This window comes from Thalia democratica, chromosome 9 (assembly GCF_965202585.1).
Source record: "Thalia democratica chromosome 9, ktThaDemo2.hap1.1, whole genome shotgun sequence".
Lineage (NCBI taxonomy): Eukaryota > Metazoa > Chordata > Thaliacea > Salpida > Salpidae > Thalia > Thalia democratica.
The window spans coordinates 24,204,777-24,228,776 of record NC_139173.1 but is presented as its reverse complement, the minus strand read 5'-3'; the positions used below and the strand labels follow the sequence as shown (position 1 = coordinate 24,228,776).

The following is a 24,000-nucleotide window of genomic DNA, read 5'->3' as shown; positions in this document are numbered from 1 at the left end:
TAAATTTTAGGTACTAATTACATAATATTAAATATGAGTTACTTATGTTAATAAGTTAATTGCGTTTCAAGTTCTGTTTTACTCAACAACTCGAATGTTTATCACAAACAATGTAACAAATTATTAGTGACAGTAGTTAAGAATATTTAAACGTTACGTATATATGCGTTTATATTTACAGAATATTAATAATACATGTCCTTTTGTTCATATTTTTTTCGATAATATATACCAATGATAGTTGCAGAAATCTGTAGCAAAAAATTTAAGAATTAAATTTTTTTTTGTTTAACTTAAGTGATTTATATTGATTACATATACAAGAAAATAGAAAACGAGCTCAAATAAATGTACTTTATAAAAAAGTATGAAAAAAAGGTTCTTACATTTGAAAAAATAGCTGAGATTTGAGTTAATTTAAGTTTTATTAAGAATATATAAACATTTTTTTGATTGTAGTTGAAGAAGTTAAACGGTTTCAGCGAAATATGCTACAAATGCTGTATGTATTACGTATAACATACTAACTAAACTTTAACTTACAAGAATCAGAACTTTTTAAAACAAATTGATAAACAATTCATTAGGAGTAAATTATTAAGCTTGTTTTGTTAAGAAAAAATTTAAAAATGTTTTTGACTCGTTATTATTAATAAAAAGAGTCTTTGAAATTAATAAAATATGGTTTTAGAGAAAAGTATTTATATAAATTTTTTTTTTTTAGTTTTTTCTATAAAAACTTCTAACTGTAAATAAAAGCTATATAAAAGTTAACAGCAATTTTTAATCATAATTCTATACTGATTTACTCACGTATAGAATTAATTTAGAAATATATTTAGAATACTAACTTTAGAAATATATTTAGAGTGTTATAATAGTTTTTTATGCTTATTGGTATACACTTTTAAGTATTTATAACATTTTTTGGTAGTTTATTTTAATCAAAAAACACAACCTAAATGATTACTTTAACATTTTAGTTACCGTTTTATGTTAAACAAAAAACTTAAATCAATCTAAAGCTAAAAATTGAAAAAAAATCAGGCACCTTTAAACAACTTTTAAATTTTTACTTCAATGAACAAGAGTTTATGGAAACAGTTTTAAACTTTTAATCTTAAAATAATCTTTACAAGTAAACTAAATTGGTAATTTTGAAATTAATAAAACTGAGTAGATAAAATAATAACATGTTAATCTTATAATTAAAGTTAACTACTTAATTTTGGTTTAAATTAATTTTTATGGGGTTAAAAAAAATATTTGAAAAAAAGTCATATGGATTAAAGTTTAAACTTATAAACTAAAACTTTTATTTTTGATGGCTTACATTCAAGACTTACAAAAACTATAAACAAAGCATAAAAAGTTTAATGATTATTATGTGTAACAAAAAACTAAAATAAACTAGTTTTCTAAAGTGATTTATTATTATTAACAAATGTTAAGTGTTTATTATTAAAACTTGTTATATTATTTCTTCTCCATTTTTTTACTAATCTCTACATAAAAAATGATTATATGACTGAACTTTATTTATTTCATTATATTTTATATACACTGCAAATATACAACAACTTATGAGCTGATGTTTTAGAATGCAACTTACTACAAATAATAATACAATTATATTAGCATACTAAGTTTATAGAATTTAACTTGAAATGATAAAATGTTCTAATATGCTTAGCTGTAGCAGTAAATTATGTTTTTAATGAGATTGCATTCATTATTTTCACCTAGTTCGTTTTTATACTTTGTAGCTATCACCTATTTTACTTAATATTTTTTTTAGTTTGTTATTCTGAGCTAAAAGAAATTAAAGTTTATTATTTCATTATCGTGATTTTATAAGTCGGTTTTTTGGTAAAAATAATATAATAGAAATATAATAATAGAAAATTTAACAAGTACTAAATAAGTAAAATGGTTTGAGATAGTTTATTTAGTTTAAATGCGTTTATTACTTTGAACGTTTTGTTACAAAAAATATAACACATTTATTAAAATTATCTAATAAAGTTCAACTTTAAATATGTTTGTTTTTATTTAATTTAAAAGTAAGTATTACTTAGTTCGCTTTTTTGTTTAGTTTGTTCTTTTTGTTATTACAAATTATCAAAGTTTACTTGTTTATTCAACTTTATATAGAATTTTGTTTTAACTAATAATTAGTTTTATTGAGTTAAAAACGTTTAAATTTTTTTAATTTTTATGACTTTTAAAGTATGATTTAAGTAAGTTAATTTAAAGAAAAATTACAATATAAAAATTAAATAAAAATCAAATAAAAGGATTATTTTGATTAATATTTTTTGTGTAATTATTCTACTTTACATCATTTATTTAAGTACCTCTGGTATTTTATATAACAAAAAGGGTTTTAAACAACTTAATACTTTAGTATTATACAAATGACGGTTTTACTTTAGTAAAAGTTATATTTTCTATAAATTAGTTATTAGATTAAGTGATTAGTTGAAGTTTATATTTATAATTTACTGCCATTTATTAACATTAAATAAATCTTACCAGGTTTTAATACGGCGAAATGAATGTTAGTAATACTACTGCTCCGGAAATGATAAGAATCACTAGCGATGTTACTACAGAAATTATGAGAATTACCAACATTAGTACTATGGAAAGTGTGAATGTCACAAACAATTTTATTTCTAAACTTGATACAAAACACCATAAAATAAACTGTAACTACACCGTTCAGACGATAAACATACTCAACATTTTGTTTTGCGCGTGGATGTTTTCTGCGGTGTTAAACTTTGCCATACTTAGAAACAGAAAGTGCAAAAAAACGAAACAGAGGACGTTTTTGGTGAACTATTCTGTACTCACAACCGCATTTCCACTCATCAGTAACATCCTCGCTCAATCAATACTATTCGTGGAGTGGTCATCAAAAAAACCGAGTAAAACGGCGTGCCAAACAGTGACCGACTCGGCTGAAGCTTTCTTCTTCATTTCAATGCTGCTGATATACGCGTACCCTTGGCTCAAACAACGCTACCTGTACCGGCAGCCGCCTCTCAAGCACCTGAACACGAAATCGGTGAAAATGATGAGCAACGTCGCGCTTGCGGTTTTGGCGGTTTTAATTCTTGGCATTTGTGGGTTGGTGGTCGTCCCGCGTCGGGTCGAGATGGACCGCAAAACGATGAAATGCGTGGCGATGAATAAAGGTTTAAACGTTTCGGTTTGGAAAATTTTCTACTACATCGCTTCGCTCGGCGTCTTTGCGAACCAATTGGTTTTGTTCGTGCTTCTAGCGCGTCCGTTACGCGATTTCACTTGCAACAAAAACACCAAAAAGTCAGAAACGAGCAAGAAGGTCGTGAGGACATTGAAGCAGGCGGTTGTGAGTTTCGTCATTTGCTCCGTCGCCACAATCGCGTTTGCGTTTTTGGGCGAGTACGTCGACCTGCAGAAAGACATCCGGGCGAGTTTGAGGAGCTCCGTGTTCAATGTGGCGATGAACGCGTCGCTGTTTTCAGTGGTGGTTTCCTACGAGAACTGGTGGAGCATCCTCACTTTCTCGGTGAAAAGAAGTTCCGTGCGCGAAGGAACGTCGGTTGTTAGTAACTCCAGTCAGACGAAAAGGCTTTCTAAATTTGCAGAAAGAAGTTAAAGGAAGTTATTTGAAAAAATAAAACGTTTTAATTGTACTGTTTAACTTCATCACTGTTAAATGATTTGTATTTTGTGAGTTTTATCAAACTAAGGTTTAAAACTAATTCGAATACTATACTTTATTAACTAGAAAAATCCTTTATAGAAAATTCAAGGTCTAGTTAGAAAAAAATATTTTTGACTATAAAATAAAGCAAATTTTAAGTAAAAATTTAAGTACTGTTAATTGAACATATAATACTAAAAAGATTGATAAAATAACTATTTTATGAACTACTAATCATTTTCACTGAACTAAGTTTGTGTAGAATTTTTACTTACTTTAAAGTTTACTTAAAACTATTTGCGCTTTTAGTTTTTAAAGCAAATTTTTTTAAAGCATTCATGCTATACTTTGTACAAAGTAATCTACTGTATAAAATTTTGCTATGTAATTTTTTTTCAAACCATCTACAGTTTATTGATATGCGTCTATTTTGTTTCAGGTTCAATTTTTATAATTTAATTTATTAGAGCTTATTATGAAAAAAAAATTCAATAACGTCTAACGTTTAATGTCTTAACGCATTTGAAAACAAAACATTTTTTGACGATTAAACGAGTTAAAAAAAAATATTAGTCTGACTAATTTTTTTCTTTTTATTTAACTTATTAGTATTGTGCTTTATTTTTTTTTTGTACAAGTAGTATATTTTGATTTTAAATAGAACAGAAAATTTCAAAAGAATTAATAAAGATAAATGAAACAACTTGTATAATGTATATGCTTTGTATAACATTACCTTTTAATTCTACTACTAATCATCATTAAAAATTTATTTTACTTTACATAAATTGTATAAATATAAGATTTGTCTAAGTCTTTGCAGAATCTGCTTAGATTTAAACAAATAAAAAAATTACCATTAAGTATTTAGCATTTAACTTATAATTTGACTAAGGCTTTGTATAGTTTAATATTTTTCTAATATATTATTATAAAAGTTACTTGAATGTATGTAAGAATCCTAACGCGGTGTTTCATGAAAAAAAAAACTAAACGAAACAAATAAAAGTAACAATATTTTTTTGCAAACAAAATTGACAAAAAATTTAAATAGATAAAGTATAAATCTTATCAATTTTTATGTTTAGAATTTTATAAATTATTTTAGAATATAAGTTATTAGTTTACTGAGGTATTAGTTTAATATAGAGCAGAGATTAGCAACATGCGGCCCACAAAGGGTAAAAGCATGGTCCACAAGCATTGTTTTTATCTAAATTGAATGCGGCCGATGAAAAATAAAACTGTGGCCGGCGAAAGGTAAAGTGTGGCCCGCAAGTATAAATATTTTTTAAGTTTGCCAAATATATCCTGGGGTCTAAAATGAAAAGCAAAAAAGGTCTTAAAAACATTAATGGGAAATTTAAAATCTACAGTAGATACTTTGGGTATTTTATGATGAAAAATACTAAAATTACAACTGCGGCACTAATACATTTTTACTTTCCAACTTTTTTCCGATACCAACAAGTTCATACCGACCCTTTTCATAGAAGAACAACGTTTATTTTAAATATTTTGAGTATTTTTTATTATTTTTATTTTTTGAAGTTTATTGTCAAACGAAGGACCTAGGGCCTAGGCATTAAAACCTAAGCCACTTAAACTGAAAGACACTTACATAAGAAAAAATAAATTACAGTTTTAAAACAAACATAAAACTCATACAACGCACAAACTGAAAAAAAACTCAAAATTTCACAACAAAATATTCAACGATTCCAAAGCCACCAATCTCCAATTATACATATTTTTATATTAGTTTATACATATTAATTATGCATACTTTTTATTTTGAATTTTTTAGATGTTGTAATTTAAAATACTAAAATTCTAGGTTATTAAATATTTTGATCTCTGAGTACTAAATTGGTCGTTTACTACTAACTCTAAACTTTTTAAAGGACTTTAAGTATTTAACTTTATTACTTGTCGAATTATTTATGGAAGTATCTTTCAAAAACAAGTTTTATTAAATAGATAAAAATCAAAATTTAAGAAATATTTCTATTTTAAAGCAACATAAGCATTATTGAAATAATTTTTAGATATTTCAAAAATATTTACACAATATGTCTAGTTTGTTCTAAAAAGATAATTTTTAATATTTCTTTGGAATTCATATATGCTTTTTGCAAAAAATATAGAAAGATTAGTACTACTTGTAAAAACTAGTAAAACAAGCTTGAAAACTGGAAGTAAGTTAATAGAACTAAAAACGTTTAGCTTGTTAAAAAATATTTTGGTTAAACTACTGTGCTATTTTTTTTCACCACTGCTATAAAACAATACAAGTATAAGACACAATATTAGTCCGTTTTTTTTTTGTTATCCCTCCTTATCTCACCAATAAAAAGCTTTTTGACGCACTGTTTCAGTTATAATAAAATGTTTTGTTGTTTGTTGTTATGTAGAACTTAGCTTTCAACACTCATTAGTTAGTGTTGGGTTGGGTTGGTAAAAATTTACTTGTTATTAAAAGTTCATTTATAATACAAAAGTCACTTAATGTTGAACCTTAGTATTCAAAGATATTTACGGCTTGCTAATCATATGTAGCGCGTAAAGTAAATTTATCCGGTCCGTCAATACTTTTAAGCATTACCATTTAACAACTTTAGTCTTTATTTTTTTGAATAAAAATTTACAAAAGATTTTTGATAAAGTTAGTTCAACAGAAAAATTATAAAAATTCTATTGTGAAGTATTACATTCATTTGTAATATTTTTTATTCTAAAGGTTAATCCGAACGGTAAAATGTTTCCTTTGTTACTTAACTAGTTTATCGACCATGAGTATTATACATGTTAATAAAAGTAAAAGTTAAAAAAAAACATATCTAATGGTAGTACAATAAATAAAGAAACGTTTACCGAATATTAATCTATCAGTTCTGATTTGATCAACAAGATAAAAATTTTGAATACACAAGTTTTATGCCATGTTTATAAAGTAAAATTCCCTGTAACGAGACTTGTAAAAATACTAGACTTGACTGCAATTGGATAATAATTTGTAGGTTGAATATGTGTCTGCATTTAAGTTATAAATAACAACCTAATAGACTTGGCAATTATTTCAGATATCAAACAATAAAAAACATAAACATCAACAGGATGGCCACTAAGTCTGGAAATTGACAAATTAGGCTAAAAAACCTGGAATTTGAGAAATTTTGAACAAAAATAACTAAAAAGCCTGAAATTTTAAGCAATTTTACTTGCTAAGTAGTAAAATTTTGTTGCAACACAAAAAATCTATCTCACAGATAAGAAAAAAAACATTTTTATTTTTTAGTAGTTTAGCTTTACAGCATATTTTCAATGTTGTTATACTATTTAATGTAGTTTTTTTTTTAAGGTTAATTTTAAACTGAAAAAATGACCCAAAAACATTTACTTTGAAAAACCTAGGAGAAATTTCTCAAAACCAAATTACCATTCTGTAGAAAACTTCTCTTTTTTTAATTATTTACGGCATCAGTTAAAATTTAGGTACTAAATTCAACTACAATAACATAACTAAAAAAAATCATTAAGTTTTGGAAAGCTTTAATCTCTTTATTTACCAAAAGAATATTTTTACTGACAATAATAAAAGAAAAAGAAATAAGTATGTTATGGTTAATTAAATATGTACTTTTTTAAAAGATATTTTCATAATTTTTTTAGAGTTTGTATGGACCTGGGGCAGTGTTGCCAGATTGCTATTCTATGCCAACAGAATACTTACCTGATGTATATCCATTAGATTTAATTTAAAAGTTTTGCGTTTTGTTAATTGATTTGTGAGTTCAGCAATTCTATTTTTTTAAGAAGCTTTTAAGAAGCCATAGAGGTCCTAGCAATGCCTTTGAAAATTTTCTTAGTTGAACTTTGCAAAATCATATCTTAAGGGTCAACACAAACACAAAATGAAAATCTTAAGACTAAAATTATGGCTGAAGATCATACTTTGCTAAACTAGTCTAGTCATCTAAACATAAATACTTGATATTTTTACTCTTTCAGTAAAAGTTCAAAATTATTTATTCACTTTTCCCCAAACTTAAAAGAAAGTAAAATGTTTGTCCTTGTATAATTTAAATCTTATTACTGAAATGCAACACAGTTTTAAGAATTTATTAATATAGTTTTGTAGCATTTTAATAACATACAAGGTAAACCCTTTTTTACTAGTTGAAATTAATTAGAGTTATTCAACTTATATAGCTTTTTACTGTTTTTTTTTTAAATTTAATTAATTTTTGATATATAAAGGTATATAAAGTCAAATATTGTAACTGGTTCCTTATAGAAAGACTAAATAACAAAGACAAAAAAAAGACTAATCTATAAAAAAAAAAAATCCTACAGTCTTTTAGAATCCTACTGCAGATTTTTTTTTAGTTTTGAGTAAAATGTATTTTTTAATATTTGGTCAAATATACTTGCTTTTATTTTTCAATTGTTACAATATAACTTTTTTTTGTTAAAGCAAGGAAAGTTTCCTCACAATTTAAGGTTAAATGCTTGAAAATGAAGGAGAAGATAGATTTTTACTAAGTTTTTAAAATTAAGTGAAATACAAACAATTGAAAGTTCCCTTTCATATATTTGTAACTAAAACTTTTTACTAAACTGACCATATCTCAAAATTTGTTTTTTTATCAATCAAATAATTTTTAAAATAAATAATTTAAGTTTTTAAATATACTTAAAATTTAATTAAAAGATTCAGATTTCCTTTATGATGTTAAATTAAATGTACAGTAACCCTATTGTCACACATATAATGTTTATAGTTAGTTAATACTAATTGTAAGTGTCAAAGATTTAAAAAGTTCATTAACAATAACTACATTAATGATAAATTGGTGTAGTTTTTTTACTACATTAATGATAAATTTTTGATAATAAAAAAATATTTTTTACTACTTTTTAATTCTTCTAAAATTTCATTTAATTTTTATTTGATATGATAAACACTCATACCAGAAAAGAGCTACAACTTTTTCAGAAAGTATAATGGCACTGAGGTTCAACAGAGCTTCAACGCTTGCAAGTGAGCTAATTTCGATCAAACCCACCTGTTCCGTTGTAACACATAAAAAGTTTAAATCTACCTCATTTGAAGTTGTGGAGTCATACAGAAATCATGGCATCAAATCAGCAAAAGTAAATCCGTTGAATAGTGCAAACTCAGCAGAATTTCCCACTTTGTCTAGTTTCAACCTAACTGATGATACAGAAGTCTTGCACAAAGGTTTGTAGAACTTGTCAAATAGTTTTTTTAAATAGCTGTGACCAAGTTATTTATTTACTGGTATTATGTAAGTTTTAAAACTATGTTTTTGTATAAAATAAATACTCGAAGTTAATCAATTGATTTTAACTTTAAAATTTACTTTATCAAATGGTTTAAAATATACTATGTAATTGCAATATCAAATTATTTATTTCATTTTTATTTATTTTCCAGGACAAAAAATAAAAGTAAGGAAGTTAGTGGAGGAACTGGAAGGTTTGTACAGTGGCAAGCTGACAGTTGACACGACAGGAATGTTCTGTTCACAAGAAGCCGAGTTTGTACATGATACTTTTCAAAAGTTTTCAACACTTGAAATTGAAGATGAGAAAAAAGTTGAGCTTGCAAAAATTCTTGTTAAATCTCAAGTTAGTGTGTTCAATTATAAAGTAAAATTAAAAAAAAAATCTTCATCCCCATAAAACAGTTTTGTTTAAAATTTTATAGATCCTTTAAACTTTTTAAAGTTAAACTGCTTCTTTAAAATGAAGTAAAACTACAAGGTGAGTTTTTAATATATAATTTTGTACCAGTTGTAGTTATAAATAAATGTTTTTCTTTTTGTTATTGAAAACTGATTTTGTTGATTTTACTGAAAATATTTTTATTCTAATCATTAAACAGTTTATTTAAAAAATTGATTAATAACAATTTAATTTCTATACATAAATAGCAAAAACCTAGACTCAAAGTTTAAAACAATTCTCACTTAACATTAAAAGTAAACTTAAATTTTTATTTAGCTTAATATCACTGCTTAAAGCTTTTACATGGATAATGTTTTATAACTATTGCTTTTAATTACTTATAACTTTTTATACTAGCATAGTATTTTGTTATTGATAATAATTTTTAACCTTCGTGTTCAACTCAAAAAAGTTATTCAGACTTTTTAAATATTAAACAGTAACTTTGAAACTTAAATAAAAGTTTACTCTCACTGAATAAAAAATCTAAAACTATAAAAGTACAGCTATTCAGCAAATCATTAAAAAAAAATATAAAAAAAACAAACTTTTTTTACATTTTTAGGCTTGATATCAAAACATTAAAACCGCATGTTTTATTTTGTACTAAACTTATTACGTTCTGTTTTTTAAAATCAAAACTCTCGCAGTGCCTTGACAACTTCCTGGCAAAGAAGTTCCCAGTACTGAAGAGGTACTCGGGTGAGGGGGCGGAGGGGATGCTGGTGGTGGTGAACCAGCTGTTGAGGCTGATGTGCGGGCAAGGCGTTCAGCAGTGCATCATCGGAATGCCTCACCGGGGAAGGAACAATCTATTACATGGCGAACTTAACTTTCCCATGCAGGTTTCAATATGAAGTTTTTCGGTTTTTTGGTTTTTTTGTAGACTTCAATGACTAATTGTATTATTATTTTTACAGGAGTTTTTGTTGCTTTATTTTTGTTGTTAAGGATTTTCTGTGTGATTTCAAAATAAGATTTTTAAATAGTTTAAGTGCTTTCTTGTTTCTAGGCTGTGTATGAAACTCAGGATGTTTACTCAGGATGGTATGATAGTATTGAAATTGTAATAAAAACTTTGATGCCTACCTTTTCAGTTAATACTTATTACCGCAGTTACTGAAAATCCATTTTTAGGTACTTTTTAATTGTTGTTTAATTATGTTTTTGTAATTACTTGTATTGTTTTGTTTAAAAATTTTAAAAATATATATTTTGATTATTTATTTTATAGTAGGTATAAAAATACAATTGATTTTAATATGCTTAGTAGAATTAAATTATTTCTTACTCTGACTGTATCCAACCAAACTCATTTGCCTAAAAATAAGATAAAAATCCCCTTGTAATCAGATTGTCAAATTTAGTATTTTTTAATATTAAACGTTAAGCATTCATTTTAAATATTTTGTTATATACTTTGTGACCCTGAGTTTCATAAGGGATGTAGAAATAATATAAAAATTCTAACTTTTAACAAACATTTGTATGGAGAAGTATTTTTTACAGCTACTTAGATTTAAAAAAAAAAATCTTAATCTAGTTTGCTGAAAACTAATATAGTAAAACATTAATGTACATTTTTTCTGAAACAAGTTTAAAGTAGTGTCCGTTTTATTATTAATACACAGAAAATATATGTTTATTTAAAATTTCTATGATATTTTTACTTCTCTTTTTTCTTACAAAAGTGTAAAAAAATTGAATCTGTTAAACAATAAATAATAAACTCTAACAGGCGATTATGTACACTTATCACATGTTGAAAAAAGTTTTAATTGAAATAATATTTAAAATGTATTCTTATTTGAAAAAATCGAAAAGTTTTATGAAGTGAAATTTTCTGTCTCAAATACTTACAAACATTTAACGTATTCGGTATTTATGTATTTCATTTTCCTTGAAAATGTTTCAAAGGTATTGTGATAAAATTATTTTCAGTTGATGCTGAGAAAGATCAAAGGGTTGAGCGAATTTCCCGATGACGTCATGCACGTTGCTACCGGTGACGTGTTGTCTCACCTGAACGCGTCAACCACTTGTTGCTATGGCGACAAGAAGATCAAGGTCAACCTGCTACCTAACTCTTCACATTTAGAGGTTACTATAAAGTGTTATGCTGAAAAACATATTAAAACTTATATTATAGTTAATTTATCATATTATTGAAAATTTTTGATTGCTTTAAGCTTAAGTTAACTTAATAAATATGATAAATAAATATTAAACAAACTGTTATTTTTTTTTGTAAGGGATAACCATGTAAAATTTAAGATACTTTTTCAATATAATTTTTGTTTCACTTTTAAAATTCTCAAAACATCTACAAAGATAACTAGTGTTTTAAAACATATAATCGCGAAAAAATGTAGATGCATGTAAAATCCACATATGAAAAGTCATATCACCTCTTAAATACCAGAAAACAATTTTTAAAACATGACGTATACGTATTGGTCTTTATACTCATGTATAACAAATTTGACAGGCGGTGAACCCGGTAGCAATGGGAAAATGCAGGGCACGCCAGCAAACACTGAACGATGGTAATTACAATGAAGGTGGTGATATGAAGGGTGGTGATAAGGTGACCAACATTCTCATACACGGAGATGCCGCTTTCACCGGGCAAGGTTTTAATTGGTGTTTTGGTATAAATTTTCTCTGATTTATTTTTACTTAAAAGTTGTAGACTTTCCTTTTTTATCTATTCCGTTAATAGAATAAAATATTAGTTTTTAAGTTTTAGATTTTCTATAAAACAATTTGTTAGTAGCCCAAAAAGTGTAAAAAGCAGGAGCTGTTAAACACAATTTATAAGTTGCTCTTCTTAGCTTACAAAGTATAGATCTTTTTATACCAAACTCATATGAAATAACATGTTGTCTAAATTAAGTTTTGCATACGAATACTACATCAGCATAGTGGTTACACACAGTAAAATTACATAGGAATAGTAATGGAAGGGTTGAACATGTCCCAGCTACCCGGTTTCGACATAGGGGGTTCCCTGCATGTGATAGTGAACAATCAGATCGGGTTCACCACTGACCCGTCCATGGGAAGGTCTTCCAAGAACGCAAGTGATCCTGGTACGTAATTATAATAAGTTATTGTTTTTATATTTAATTAAAGAGATCACTATTTTTTTTAAGTGAGTATTTTGGATTGAGTAAAAAAGTGACCCCAAATTTTAACAAGTAGAATAAAATGACCCCGAAAGTTTGAAGAAGTAAAAGTAATGACTCTAGATATATTTTAGCAAAAAAAATAGCTATTTTGAAATAACTTTTAATTTGTTCACTTTTGCACAAGTGACAATTTTGCACAAAACTAAAAAAAATAAAAGAAACAATAACTTGAAAAATTATAATAAATACCGACCAAGGGTTAGGACGATTGTTTTTATACTTTTTAAAAGAGATTACAATTTTTTTTTAAAGTAAGTTTTTTATTTAATGGATTTAGTTAAATAAAAGTATATTTAAAACTACTTTTCACCTAAATATTTAACCCATTTCAAAATCTGTACAACTTGAAAATGTAAAGTTTTGAAAAAATTTAGGAATAGTGATTTATCTATTTGTTATCTTAATTAAATATATAATACAACTCACAAAGGAAGGATGATCGGATGTCCTGTTATCAGAGTGAACGGAGATTCTATGGTAGATCTTGTTATTGCCGCTAATATTGCTAATGAATACAGAACCAAGTACAGAAAGTAAGATTTTGATATAGTTTAAATGGAATATTAAGCATTTTGACAATTAATATACTTAAAAGTTGAAATTCATTTAAATTTTTGTTAAGAAGTTTAGTATTTTTGCTCTAAATATCGGTATTAGCTTTGTATTAATAGAGTTTCTATTTGTATAACTAAATTTTTTTGGAGGTTATATAATTGATATAAAATACTAGTAAACCACACAAGCACCTTTAAATCAATGTGGGCGACCAATGTTTCCCACGTAAGCGCCTCCTCGGGGCAATTTTAGCCGTCTGGGAGCAATAACTAGTAAAGGTGCAAATATCAAATGGGAAATTAACTATAGTAGATGGGGAGATTTTTTAATTTCTGCTAAGTGGGCGATTTTTAAAATGAATTGGAAAATCCTGAACTATACTGATATACCACAGTGAATCAGACTATAGATTTATTTCTAATAAATATTAATCAAAGACGTAATTATAAGTTTTATTTTAAATTAGTATTAAAAATAGGCGTACTATGTGATATAATTTATATTAAATATTAAACAGAGACGTTATTATTGACATGATTTGTAACAAATATTAAACAGAAATGTAATATTTGACATGATTTTTATTAACTATTAAACAGAGACATTATTATTGACATCATTTGTAACAAATACTAAACATAGATGTAATATTTGACATGATTTTTATTTAATATTAAACAGAGACATTATTATTGACATGATATGTTATCGAAAGTGGGGTCATAATGAGTTGGATGACCCATCCTTCACACAACCCAAAATGTACCAACTAATTAGAAACAAGATGTCCTTTCCCGACTCTTTTGCAGAAAAATTAATAGTTTAGTTTGTTTTATTATGGATTATTTGTTCGTGTTTTTTTGTTTTTTAAATATTTTTTACAACTAGTTTTGAAAAAAAGTTTTATAACTAGGTGCAAGATCAAATAAAGTTTGTTCTATTATATTTTTAAACTATATAAATTGTTCAATTATACTCGGATTATTCTTTTCAAGGTTGATGCTAAAAAAAGTATAATAATTCATAAAAAAATATTATATCATAAGTCTTTACTCACATAATACTGGCAAAACTTTTTACACCCAGAAACTCTTCACTGTTTTATGCTCGGAGTTTTATTTCAACAAAGTCATATCCTATTGTAGGTTGTTTTAAGTATAACAAACAAACATTTAAAGGAAGAAAATGTGGTCACGAAAGAACAAGTTGAGGGCTGGAAGTCTGACGAGATGGGGAGGTTGGACACTTGCCTGTCACAAGCGGACGAGTACCAGCCTCCCAGGGACTATTTTCTTTCCGGTAGGTGGAGCAGTATGCGGGTTCCGAGCGAAAATTCAGTTTCTAACTGGGACACCGGAATCGACACTGAACTGTTCAGGTTCATTGCTGCAACCTCAGTCAAAGTTCCTGATGATTTTGTTAGTTTGCAGTTTTACAGGATTGTCTTATACGCATAATACTGTTTGAAAAAATTGTAGATTTAAAAAGAGTATTTTAATAAATTTTACATTACAACAAAGAAAGTTTCGATTTTCAAATTTTTGCCTTTAGCTTGATTTTTTCTCTTCAAAACTGTTTGTACGTTTTATTTCTATTTAACAATAAATTTTCGCCAAGAATTAATTTAAAATTTTAATAGCTTGTTACTTCAAATAGCCGTAGTTGAAAAAAATTTTAAAATAATTTACGTTAATTCCTAATCAAAGCACAAAATTCATAATCTTTGTTTTTATTTCATAATTTTTTTACTTGATGTTTTTAGATAAATAATTTTACAAATTTCAGCAAATGCACGAGACATTGTTCAAGATGCATGCCAGGCAGCGATTGGACAAAATTCAAAACAACAAGCCCTGCGATTGGTCGACGGCGGAGGCGGTTGCCATGGGCAGCATACTATTGTCAGGGAGCGGGGTGAGGTTCTGCGGGGAGGATGTGAGGAGGGGAACTTTCTCCCATCGTCACGCTTCGCTGACTTGCCAGCAAACTGAAGATCAGTTCGTTCCGTTGAATCAACTTTCTGATCGACATAAACTCGAAGTAAAATATTTTGCATTGAGCATATTGTAACTAATATGATAACTTTAACTATTTTTATTATATTAAGGCCATAGGGGGGTAGGCCATGTTTTTTACAAGTTGATCTTATTTTATAGAGTTTTTACTAAGCTTCAAGTTGCTTTTTACTGTTTTTAAAAATTCGAATTAGTTTTTGAGATATGACCGGCCAAAGTCGGGCCGCATAACAGGTTCCTTATGGGGAAGGAAAAACTAAAACGGCGAAAAAAGACTAATGCATTCAAAATCTATCTCCTCCTTCATTTTTTAAGCAATCTTCTTCAAACTTTCACAGTCTATTCTTTATACAATAACAAAAAAATGTTATTTGTGATTTTAAAAAATTTCAAGTAAAAATACCTTTTTTTTGATAAAAAATTACTTTTTTTTTTTTATGTCATAAAATTTTTAGTTTTTAAAATTATTAAAATTCACAAATAATATTTTTTTCTCATAATGTAAGGAACATTTCCTGAAAATTTGAAGAAGATTGCTTGAAAAATGAAGGAGAAGATAGATTTTAAAGCCCGTTTTTAAAATCTCGAGAAAAACGGCTTTAAAGTTACCCTTTATATACCCTTTATAAAGACAACCCTTTATATAACCGGTCATAAAAAAAAATTTACTTAATATATTTAAAATCTAAAAAAAGCATCTGAAAGATTATAAAATTTACTATAATATAAGTCTATATGTTATTTTTGGTCAAAAAATGGCTTCTACCCTCCCCTATTGCCTTAAATGTTATAATATAGTGAAGTATTTTATAATCTGGTATATATAGTTTTTCAAAATTTTTGGTAATAACTTTTTTTCTTGAAAAATATAGGATTTGACATAAACTAGTGTGTTATGTAGTTTATTATACCAAGTGAAAATACAATGAGTGTAATCACATTCAAGTAACCATAATTTATTTCCAAACCCATTGATTACATTTGAAGTAACATTTGATATCAACAGATAGTGTCGTCGCACTTGTCAGAGGAGGCGGTGGTTGCTTACGAGTACGGGATGTCGATTGAAAACCCGGGAAGGTTGTGCGTATGGGAAGCCCAGTTCGGTGATTTCTTCAACGGAGCTCAAGTTCAGCTCGACGCGTTCGTGTTGAGCGGGGAAGGTTTGTGCAATATTGATATACTGATGTTGCAAATATAGTGGTTTCAGGTAGCTTTTTCGTGTTGAGCGGGGAAGGTAAAATGTCTGATGCGGATAAAATTTTAACAATAATTTTTTTAAACTTTAACCATACAAAATAGTAACCATGCTTCAGGTATTGTGTGCTATTCTTTGGAAAAATTTATTTTGTATGGTTACAGCGATGGTTCGTGTAAAATTGATGCGAAATTATTATTTACTGATAACTATTTTTTTATTTAGTTGATTATACTGATGGTACATTGTTGTGTAACTTGTGTTTTCAGATAGCTGTTTTGTGAAAATTGAATATATTTTGTATGGTTGAAGTTTGAAAAGATTTTTTTTCTAAAAGTCATGCTTCAAATAGTCGCTGTCATTTTAAACAAGTTTTGCCAGAGATAAACATGTATGCTTTTGTGTTAAACGGGAAGGTTTACATTTGTGTTTGATAAAATGCTTTTGTAGATATTATGTTTTCACCCAACTACCTCACAAAAACACAAGCATTTGTTTTGCAGTTTAAAAAGATAACAACTTGAAAAAAAACTTTAAATAGCTGGATTATATAGCATTTCATCAAAATTATACAGTTTTTTACTAGGACTTGTTGTTTTGCGATTAAGTTGACCATAATGTTTTGTTGACATTACTGATAAATGGTATTTTTAAGCAAAGTGTATGATAAATCAAAGAATGGAGTCTTTTTGAAAAATTAAATTTACTTATCCCGCAAAATAGGTGCACCAGTCGAGACTTATTATTTTTAGATAGAATTTCACACATTTTATTCAGCGAAATGGATTCAAATATACTGAATCTTTAATCATCGAAACGTACACACAAGTCCTGCTGTTTTATTATAACGCAAGTTAACTTTACACAGCGCATTAGATGCACTAATCGGGGCTTGTAGTTTTTGAAATAATTTTAATTGACTTAACACAAAGAAATTATTGTAATTAATCTAAATAGATTTACACAGCAAAGTGGATGTATCAATCAAGACTAATTAATCTTTAAATAATAATTTAGCTCCAATATTTAAATTACAAAACGAAATAGTTTTATAAAACTAATTAACTTAACTAAACACAACGAAATGAATTTATACAAACAATTAATTTAAGTAAACACAACGAACTAGATTTATAAAATTAATAAAATTAACTAGGCACAGCAAAATGAATACAAATAAATTAGCTTTGAACGCAGCAAAATGGATTTATAAATCTAATTTAAAAACTCTATACAGCAAAATAAATTAACTTTTCACAGCGAAACAGATACAAAAAATTAACTTTCCACAGCGAAATGGATGCACCAATCGGGGTTGGTGGTTCTTCTTCCTCACGGAATGGACGGATCAGGTTCGGAACATTCGAGCTGCAGAATTGAAAGATTTTTACAATGCTGCGACAGCAAGCAAGACGGTCAGTATTTTGATAATAAAACTAAACTAACAAAACCTTTTTTTAAGGTAATTGAATTTAATTTTTGATCAGGTAAAGTTTTTTTTTCTGTGCGATCTATAAAATTTTTATTCTATAGTACAGTTTAAGTAAAATAGTTTTTAAAATTTAAATTGGTTAATCATATTGCTAGTCAGTTATTTTTTATTCTTGCTTTCTTAAATTACTTATTAGAAATTTAAATTAAGGATCGTGTCATTTTTACATTGTTAATTCAAAAGTAAGCTATGTTTCTTAAAAAGTATAACTAATCTAACCAAACTGTATCTTAATCGTAAACCCATACTTTTAAACTGCACAAATCGAAACTTGAAACTTAATTTTTTCTCTGCTGCCCAAATCCACAACTTCCAATTTCCTTAATATTCAACTCCAATCTTTAATGACCCTATAATCCTTTATATGATAAAATTTTCTGTAACTCATAGCCCTTAACCCTTAAAAATGTCCTATTTGAACTGAGTTAAATAAGAACCTTTGTGAAATAATCGAAATTAATAACTTCCGATGTGTTCCAAAACCAACATTCAGTAAATATTTTTTCTTAAGGGATCGACGGGGACTCGGTGAACTTCAGTGTTTGCAACCCGACGTTGCCATCCCAATATTTCCATTTGTTGAGGAGGCAGATGGTCAGGAATTTCAGGAAACCGCTCGTAATTGCCGCCCCCAAAACCCTCCTTCGGTATCCTGTTAGTTAAAATTTGTATGAATAACAGTTAGTATATAGTTTGCTAATACTTAATTTATGAATAAGTATTTTTTTTAAATAATAAGAAAGTTTTGAGTAAATACTGCTTAATGTTGTTGTTAAAATTGTCAATTTATTTTTTGAATTTTTAAAGAAAATTTTAAGATGTTTAATATTTTGAATACTTTGATTTAAGATTTTAGTTATATTTAGACTACAAGGTATTTTATGCCTTAACTAAATAAGTTGATTAATATTTGTATAACAGTCAGCAACATCAAGTATAGACGAATTCAAACCGGGTACCAGCTTCAGACCTGTCATTGATGACGAAATTGCAGCTAAAAACCCTCAAAAGTATATTTGTTTATTTGAAATGTTGTAAGAAAAATTTAAAAAATATTAAAAAAGTGTTTTCACTTAAATGCACCAGTCAACGATTTGTTTTAAATTTTATTTCATACAAACCTTTACAATGTGTTTTGTATTTTAAACTAAAACAAACTACTACAGATAAGTTAATTTTGTTGGAAAATTAAAAGTTTAAAGATTAATTTATATAACAATCTATATTATTTTTTTTAGAATTAAAAAGGTGATATTGTGTTCCGGCAAGCACTACTACACATTGATAGAAGAAAAAGAAAAATTAATTGCTGAAGGAAAGGATTTGAAAAATGTGGCTATAATAAGGTTGGGTAAATACACGATAATAAATTGAATACAATATTAAAAGTACAACAGTTTTTTAAATTAGACTAAATGTTTAATGTATAAAAGCATAAAATCTTTTGTTTAAACTTAATTATTGCATTCTTTAAAACTTCTCAGCTTTTTAGCTTAAGTTTATCAATTAAAAAGTAGCATAAGTAATAGTATAAAAATTTTTTAATATATATTTAAATTATATTTTAATAAACTTGAAAAAAAAATCTCATAACAAGGTTGGAGGAGTTGTGTCCGTTTCCGGCCGTGCAATTGTCCGAAGTGTTGAGAAAGTACTCCTCAAACGCGGAGGAGTTTGTGTGGAGCCAGGAGGAATCGAGAAATGGAGGGTGCTGGAATTTCGTGGAAACCCGGATGAAAAATATAATGAATATCCAAGTTTTTGTTTATATTAAATTTAATATTTTATAAATATTTAAGATTTTATTTGATGAAAAAAATGTTTTGAACAATCAAGTTTTTGTTTGTTTATTAATTTTGAATAAAACAATTATAGTTTTATTTGTTTTTAAATCGAAATAGTAATGTTTTTTAATATAAAGACAGAAAGAAAATACGATCACCTTTTTGTATTTTTTTTTCTTCCATAAAATAACAAATAATTTTATAGCTGAAATACGCGGGTAGAAAAGTTCATCCGGCAGTTGCAACCGGAATTTCAAAAATTCATCAGCAAGAAAAAATACAAATCATCAACGACACATTTCAGTAACCTCATGTCCTTAATAGTGTTTCAAAGCAATAATAATTAAATAAGAGTGTTTCATTAATAATCCGTGTATACCCATTCAGAAACAGATTTTGTTTGGTTACCATTTAAATTTACTTTAAGTAATCAAGTGTTGAAAAAGTGTTTGCTTTTATTTAAAACTATAGTGTAAGTATTCAAAATGATATTTTTTTTATTTTTAAGCTTTCAGCAATTTATTTTATTCAAAATGTGTGTATAGTTATTTTAAATGGTTTATTTTATTTTCAACACTATATATCGATTAGATTTAAAGTTTTCAACATAGTTATTTAAAATGGTATTTTATTTGGTGCTTTTAATTTTCTTGTTCTTTTTGTTACAACAGTTTGCCAAAGTTTCTTATCCACTTTAACTAATGTTGCACACTTTTAAATGTAATCAAGTTTTTTTTCAGTATTTCTTGCTAAAATTTAATATTTTATAACTGTAATCAAGGTGTTTTGTTTCTTTAAAACTAAGATTTAATCATATATATTAATTTAAAAAGTTAGCCAACTGATCTAGAATCAATTTACATTTGAAATATTATGGTGTGAAATTCATTTATTGTTACACAACTAGTTCTTGCAAATCTTATTTTTATTCGCTTGTAAATTTGTTCACAATTATTTCTTATTGTAAAAAAAAAAATTATAATTTAAAAATTATTTATATAACTTTCAAGTTTATACTAATATTCAACTGTTTGAAAAGCTAAAAGTAAAAATAAACCGATTGAAAATAAGTAGACAATCACAAGTTTTTATCAACAATGATGCTTGCTAAAACTAATCACAACATTGTTTGTACCACCAATAAAGTAAATAACAATAAGTTTGAACTCTAGGTTTTACAACCTTTACAATGAACTTTTTGATTAGTTTACTTGTTCAAACAATATAGTTTTTTTTGTTGTTTTAAAAGAGAAATACAGATTCTTTTAAAAATATTAACTGCTGTACTTTTTAGTTATAACTTTTTTAAGAATAAAAAATTACTTATGCACTACTTTATGCAGAACTCTTTTAAATTTTACAAGTTGATCTAAAAAAATTTCGAATATTAAGAGTTTCTATATAAGATCTATGATAATAAAATTTAATTCAAACTATGAAATTCCATTTGTTTTGATAGAATAAGGTTGTTATTGTCATTGAAACATTTTTCACAAAAAAAAATGTATAAAGCAGTTCTATTGATAGTTTACGTTGACAATTTACATCGTTGTTTGAATAGTATCTTGATTTAAAAAAAATTTAGTATAAAAATCATAATTGCTTTATAGTCTATATATATTAATAAACGTTAACTACAAACAAAATTAGATTATAACTAGTAAGTATTTAGTGTAATAGCGATATTGTGAACTAATAATTGAAATTTAAAGAGATAATTAAATTAATCTTAGAAAGTGGCCAAAAACTAAAGTACACAAATTTAATGCAAAATAATTATTATAAAATTTATCTTGTTTTTGTATTTTTTCCTACTTATCTAACTAATAAAGTTTAAAATACTACATAAAAAGCAATCACCACTTTAACATAAAAATACTTTAGTATTAGTTGAAAGTAGAAGTGTTTAAATGATAGAATCTTCAGTGAATACCTCTTAAAAGTATAAACTTTTAAATTTGAGAGTATCTGCTTTATAAAGAATAGTTTATTTGTTAAAAAATAATATAAACAGCTTCGACTAAAGAATTTGTTAACAACAAATTTTAAAAATTTATCTAAAACTAATTTGATCTTTTGCACTAAAACTTATCACACAACTAAATTAGCACAAAGATTAAATTGAAGAATGAAATAAAAGAAGAAAAAATACTAGATTGACTTGTTTTAAACGGAAATATTTGTAGTATATTGAGTTTTTAATGTAAAATAACGTATTTTTTGTCTATACCGTAAACTGTAAGACTTCATGAAACTGTATAATAACTATAATATACGTCAATTTCGATTGAGATACTTTTCATGAACTTTTACAAAAAATTATAAAGGAGTTATTAGCTAAAATTTTTCTTGTACAAAAAAATTATATCCAAAATTTAGGGTCATTATGAAATTAGTTACTAACCTTCTATGGTCAATATTAATTTTCTATGGTTTTAACAAGTTTTAAGAATAAGTGAGATACCACATTTATCATATGACGCATGCAAGTTATAAACAATATATGTGCTGCACTGAATTGTATTATAACAGCTTTTTTCTCATTCAAAGGCTAACATTTTGGTTATCTTCTTAAGTGCTACAAAATTTGTTTTAAAATTATTATAATAAAAATGAATTATATATCAAGACCTATTTTTCTACAGCAAGTGATTAAATATTTTGACTATTTTTTTTAAGAATATTTTCTTTACAGGGCTTGTTTATTAAATGATATATAGAACCAAACTTTTTGTTCTAATAATAAATTTTGCTTCTAAAGTCATGCACAAAACTTTTTATGTACTTTTGGGAACTGACATATTTATTAAAGTACGCTTTTTAAATATAAACAGCAATTTTTAAAAGCTCAAATGCAACATAAACATTAGAAGACTTGTGGGTGTGTATTTATTCACTTCTATTTAATTTTTTGTTGTATTAAAAATTAAATTAAAATGTAAATTAAATTAAAAAGAAACAACATTTTTATGTAAAAAGATAGCATATTCTTTAAGCTTTGTTTATTTAAATTAATTGTCTCTTGATGTTTTTCAGTATGTTATTTAAAACGTTTTTAAGTAAACAAAACTGTTATTTAAAGTCGAAAGTAATAGGCATTTTATTATTATCATGTAGAGAAATGTTTTTTAGGCGATAATTTAGTTTACATCTATGATAAACTTGATAGTTGTTAAAATGCTTTATTGGCTGTTTTTAACAGTATACTTACAATTCCCATCCAAAATTTTTTTTTATTTGCTTTATTTATTATTTCTATTTTTTCTAATTTTTTTCTATTTGCTTGTTATTTATCTTTTACTATTCTTGTTACTCCTAGCCCATACCCTTGGTCAGTAAGCGGTTCTGTGGTTTGATCGGATGCGAATTGAGCGGGTGGTAAATGTGAGTGAGTTGGAAATGATGGCCGGTTGGAATTGAGTGGTTCATGCTGTTATCGATACTTATCTTTATTAGTTTATCGATACTTATCTTTATTAGAACATTAATCTAAATAAAATTTTTAATACTTTAAATTAAGTTCTAAGTTTTCGATTTGCTATATTTTGTACTGTGCGTATTAATGGTCTAGTATAGGAGTTGGTAACTTTTTGGTTGGCGAGCCAGATTTAATAGAAAAAGCCTCTCTTGGATCAAACTTATTAAAAAGTTTTTGTAATCAGATGTAAAAAAAATTCAAAAGCAAACTTTTATCAAGTTTTACTTTAAACTAAAAAAAATAATTGAAGAAAACTTTAAAATACTTCTAATCAAAAAGATTAATGTAAGTTATTTTTAATCCAGAAAACACATAGCGAGCCAGAAATTTCTGCAATCAGGTCCGAGGGACGTTTTTCACCCTTAGTCTGGTTTATAAAAGTTTTTTAATAAAGCATGTAACGAAAATATAAAATTAAAAAAATATAGATATTGTAAGTTTATTTTATTGTTTCTTGAGATCTGTTGTATAAATTTTTTAAAATAAAAATTAGGTTTAACTCTCTCTTTTAATAGAAATGTTAAATTGTAAGTAGGCACACTAAATACACAATTACTTTTCTGTTTTTAATCTTATGCTAAATGTTAAATAAAAAAGTTATAATAAGTTTATATCATAGAACTACTATAACGAGACAAAGGTGTTGTACAGAAGAACAATTTATGCTTTTACACTTACAAAAGATTCCACATACTTCATAGAAATAAAAAAAGGTAGCCGGTTTCAGCCTTTAAAACAGTTAATTTTGTAAATGAGATTTGTTAAAATATCTGTTAATATGAACGATTTGGCTGTGTTATCTTTTTGGGCTTTACCCATAAACTGTGGCTTCAGTG

The 24,000-nt window shown here is 26.5% G+C and overlaps 1 protein-coding gene across 1 annotated transcript; it reads left to right on the top strand.

Moving 5' to 3' along the window:
• The first annotated feature begins 8,679 nt into the window (after positions 1-8,679).
• On the top strand, positions 8,680-21,026 carry LOC145843812 (2-oxoadipate dehydrogenase complex component E1-like). Its single transcript, XM_082951048.1, has 17 exons — positions 8,680-8,942; positions 9,159-9,352; positions 10,102-10,296; positions 11,393-11,551; positions 11,940-12,084; positions 12,403-12,543; positions 13,073-13,175; positions 13,879-14,017; positions 14,376-14,615; positions 14,983-15,237; positions 16,219-16,375; positions 17,703-17,825; positions 18,414-18,556; positions 18,824-18,912; positions 19,141-19,248; positions 19,500-19,659; positions 19,892-21,026. Exons 1-17 carry the CDS (start codon positions 8,705-8,707, stop codon positions 19,991-19,993), a joined length of 2,691 nt encoding a protein of 896 aa, XP_082807174.1. The 5' UTR covers positions 8,680-8,704; the 3' UTR covers positions 19,994-21,026.
• The last annotated feature ends 2,974 nt before the right edge of the window (positions 21,027-24,000 follow it).

Coding starts and splice junctions, on each gene's coding strand:
- LOC145843812 (XM_082951048.1), top strand. CDS start 8,705: ATGGCACTGAGGTTCAACAGAGCTTCAACGCTTGCAAGTGAGCTAATT. Junction 11,552..11,939: donor CTAACTCTTCACATTTAGAG/GTTACTATAAAG, acceptor CAAATTTGACAG/GCGGTGAACCCGGTAGCAAT. Junction 12,085..12,402: donor TGCCGCTTTCACCGGGCAAG/GTTTTAATTGGT, acceptor AAAATTACATAG/GAATAGTAATGGAAGGGTTG.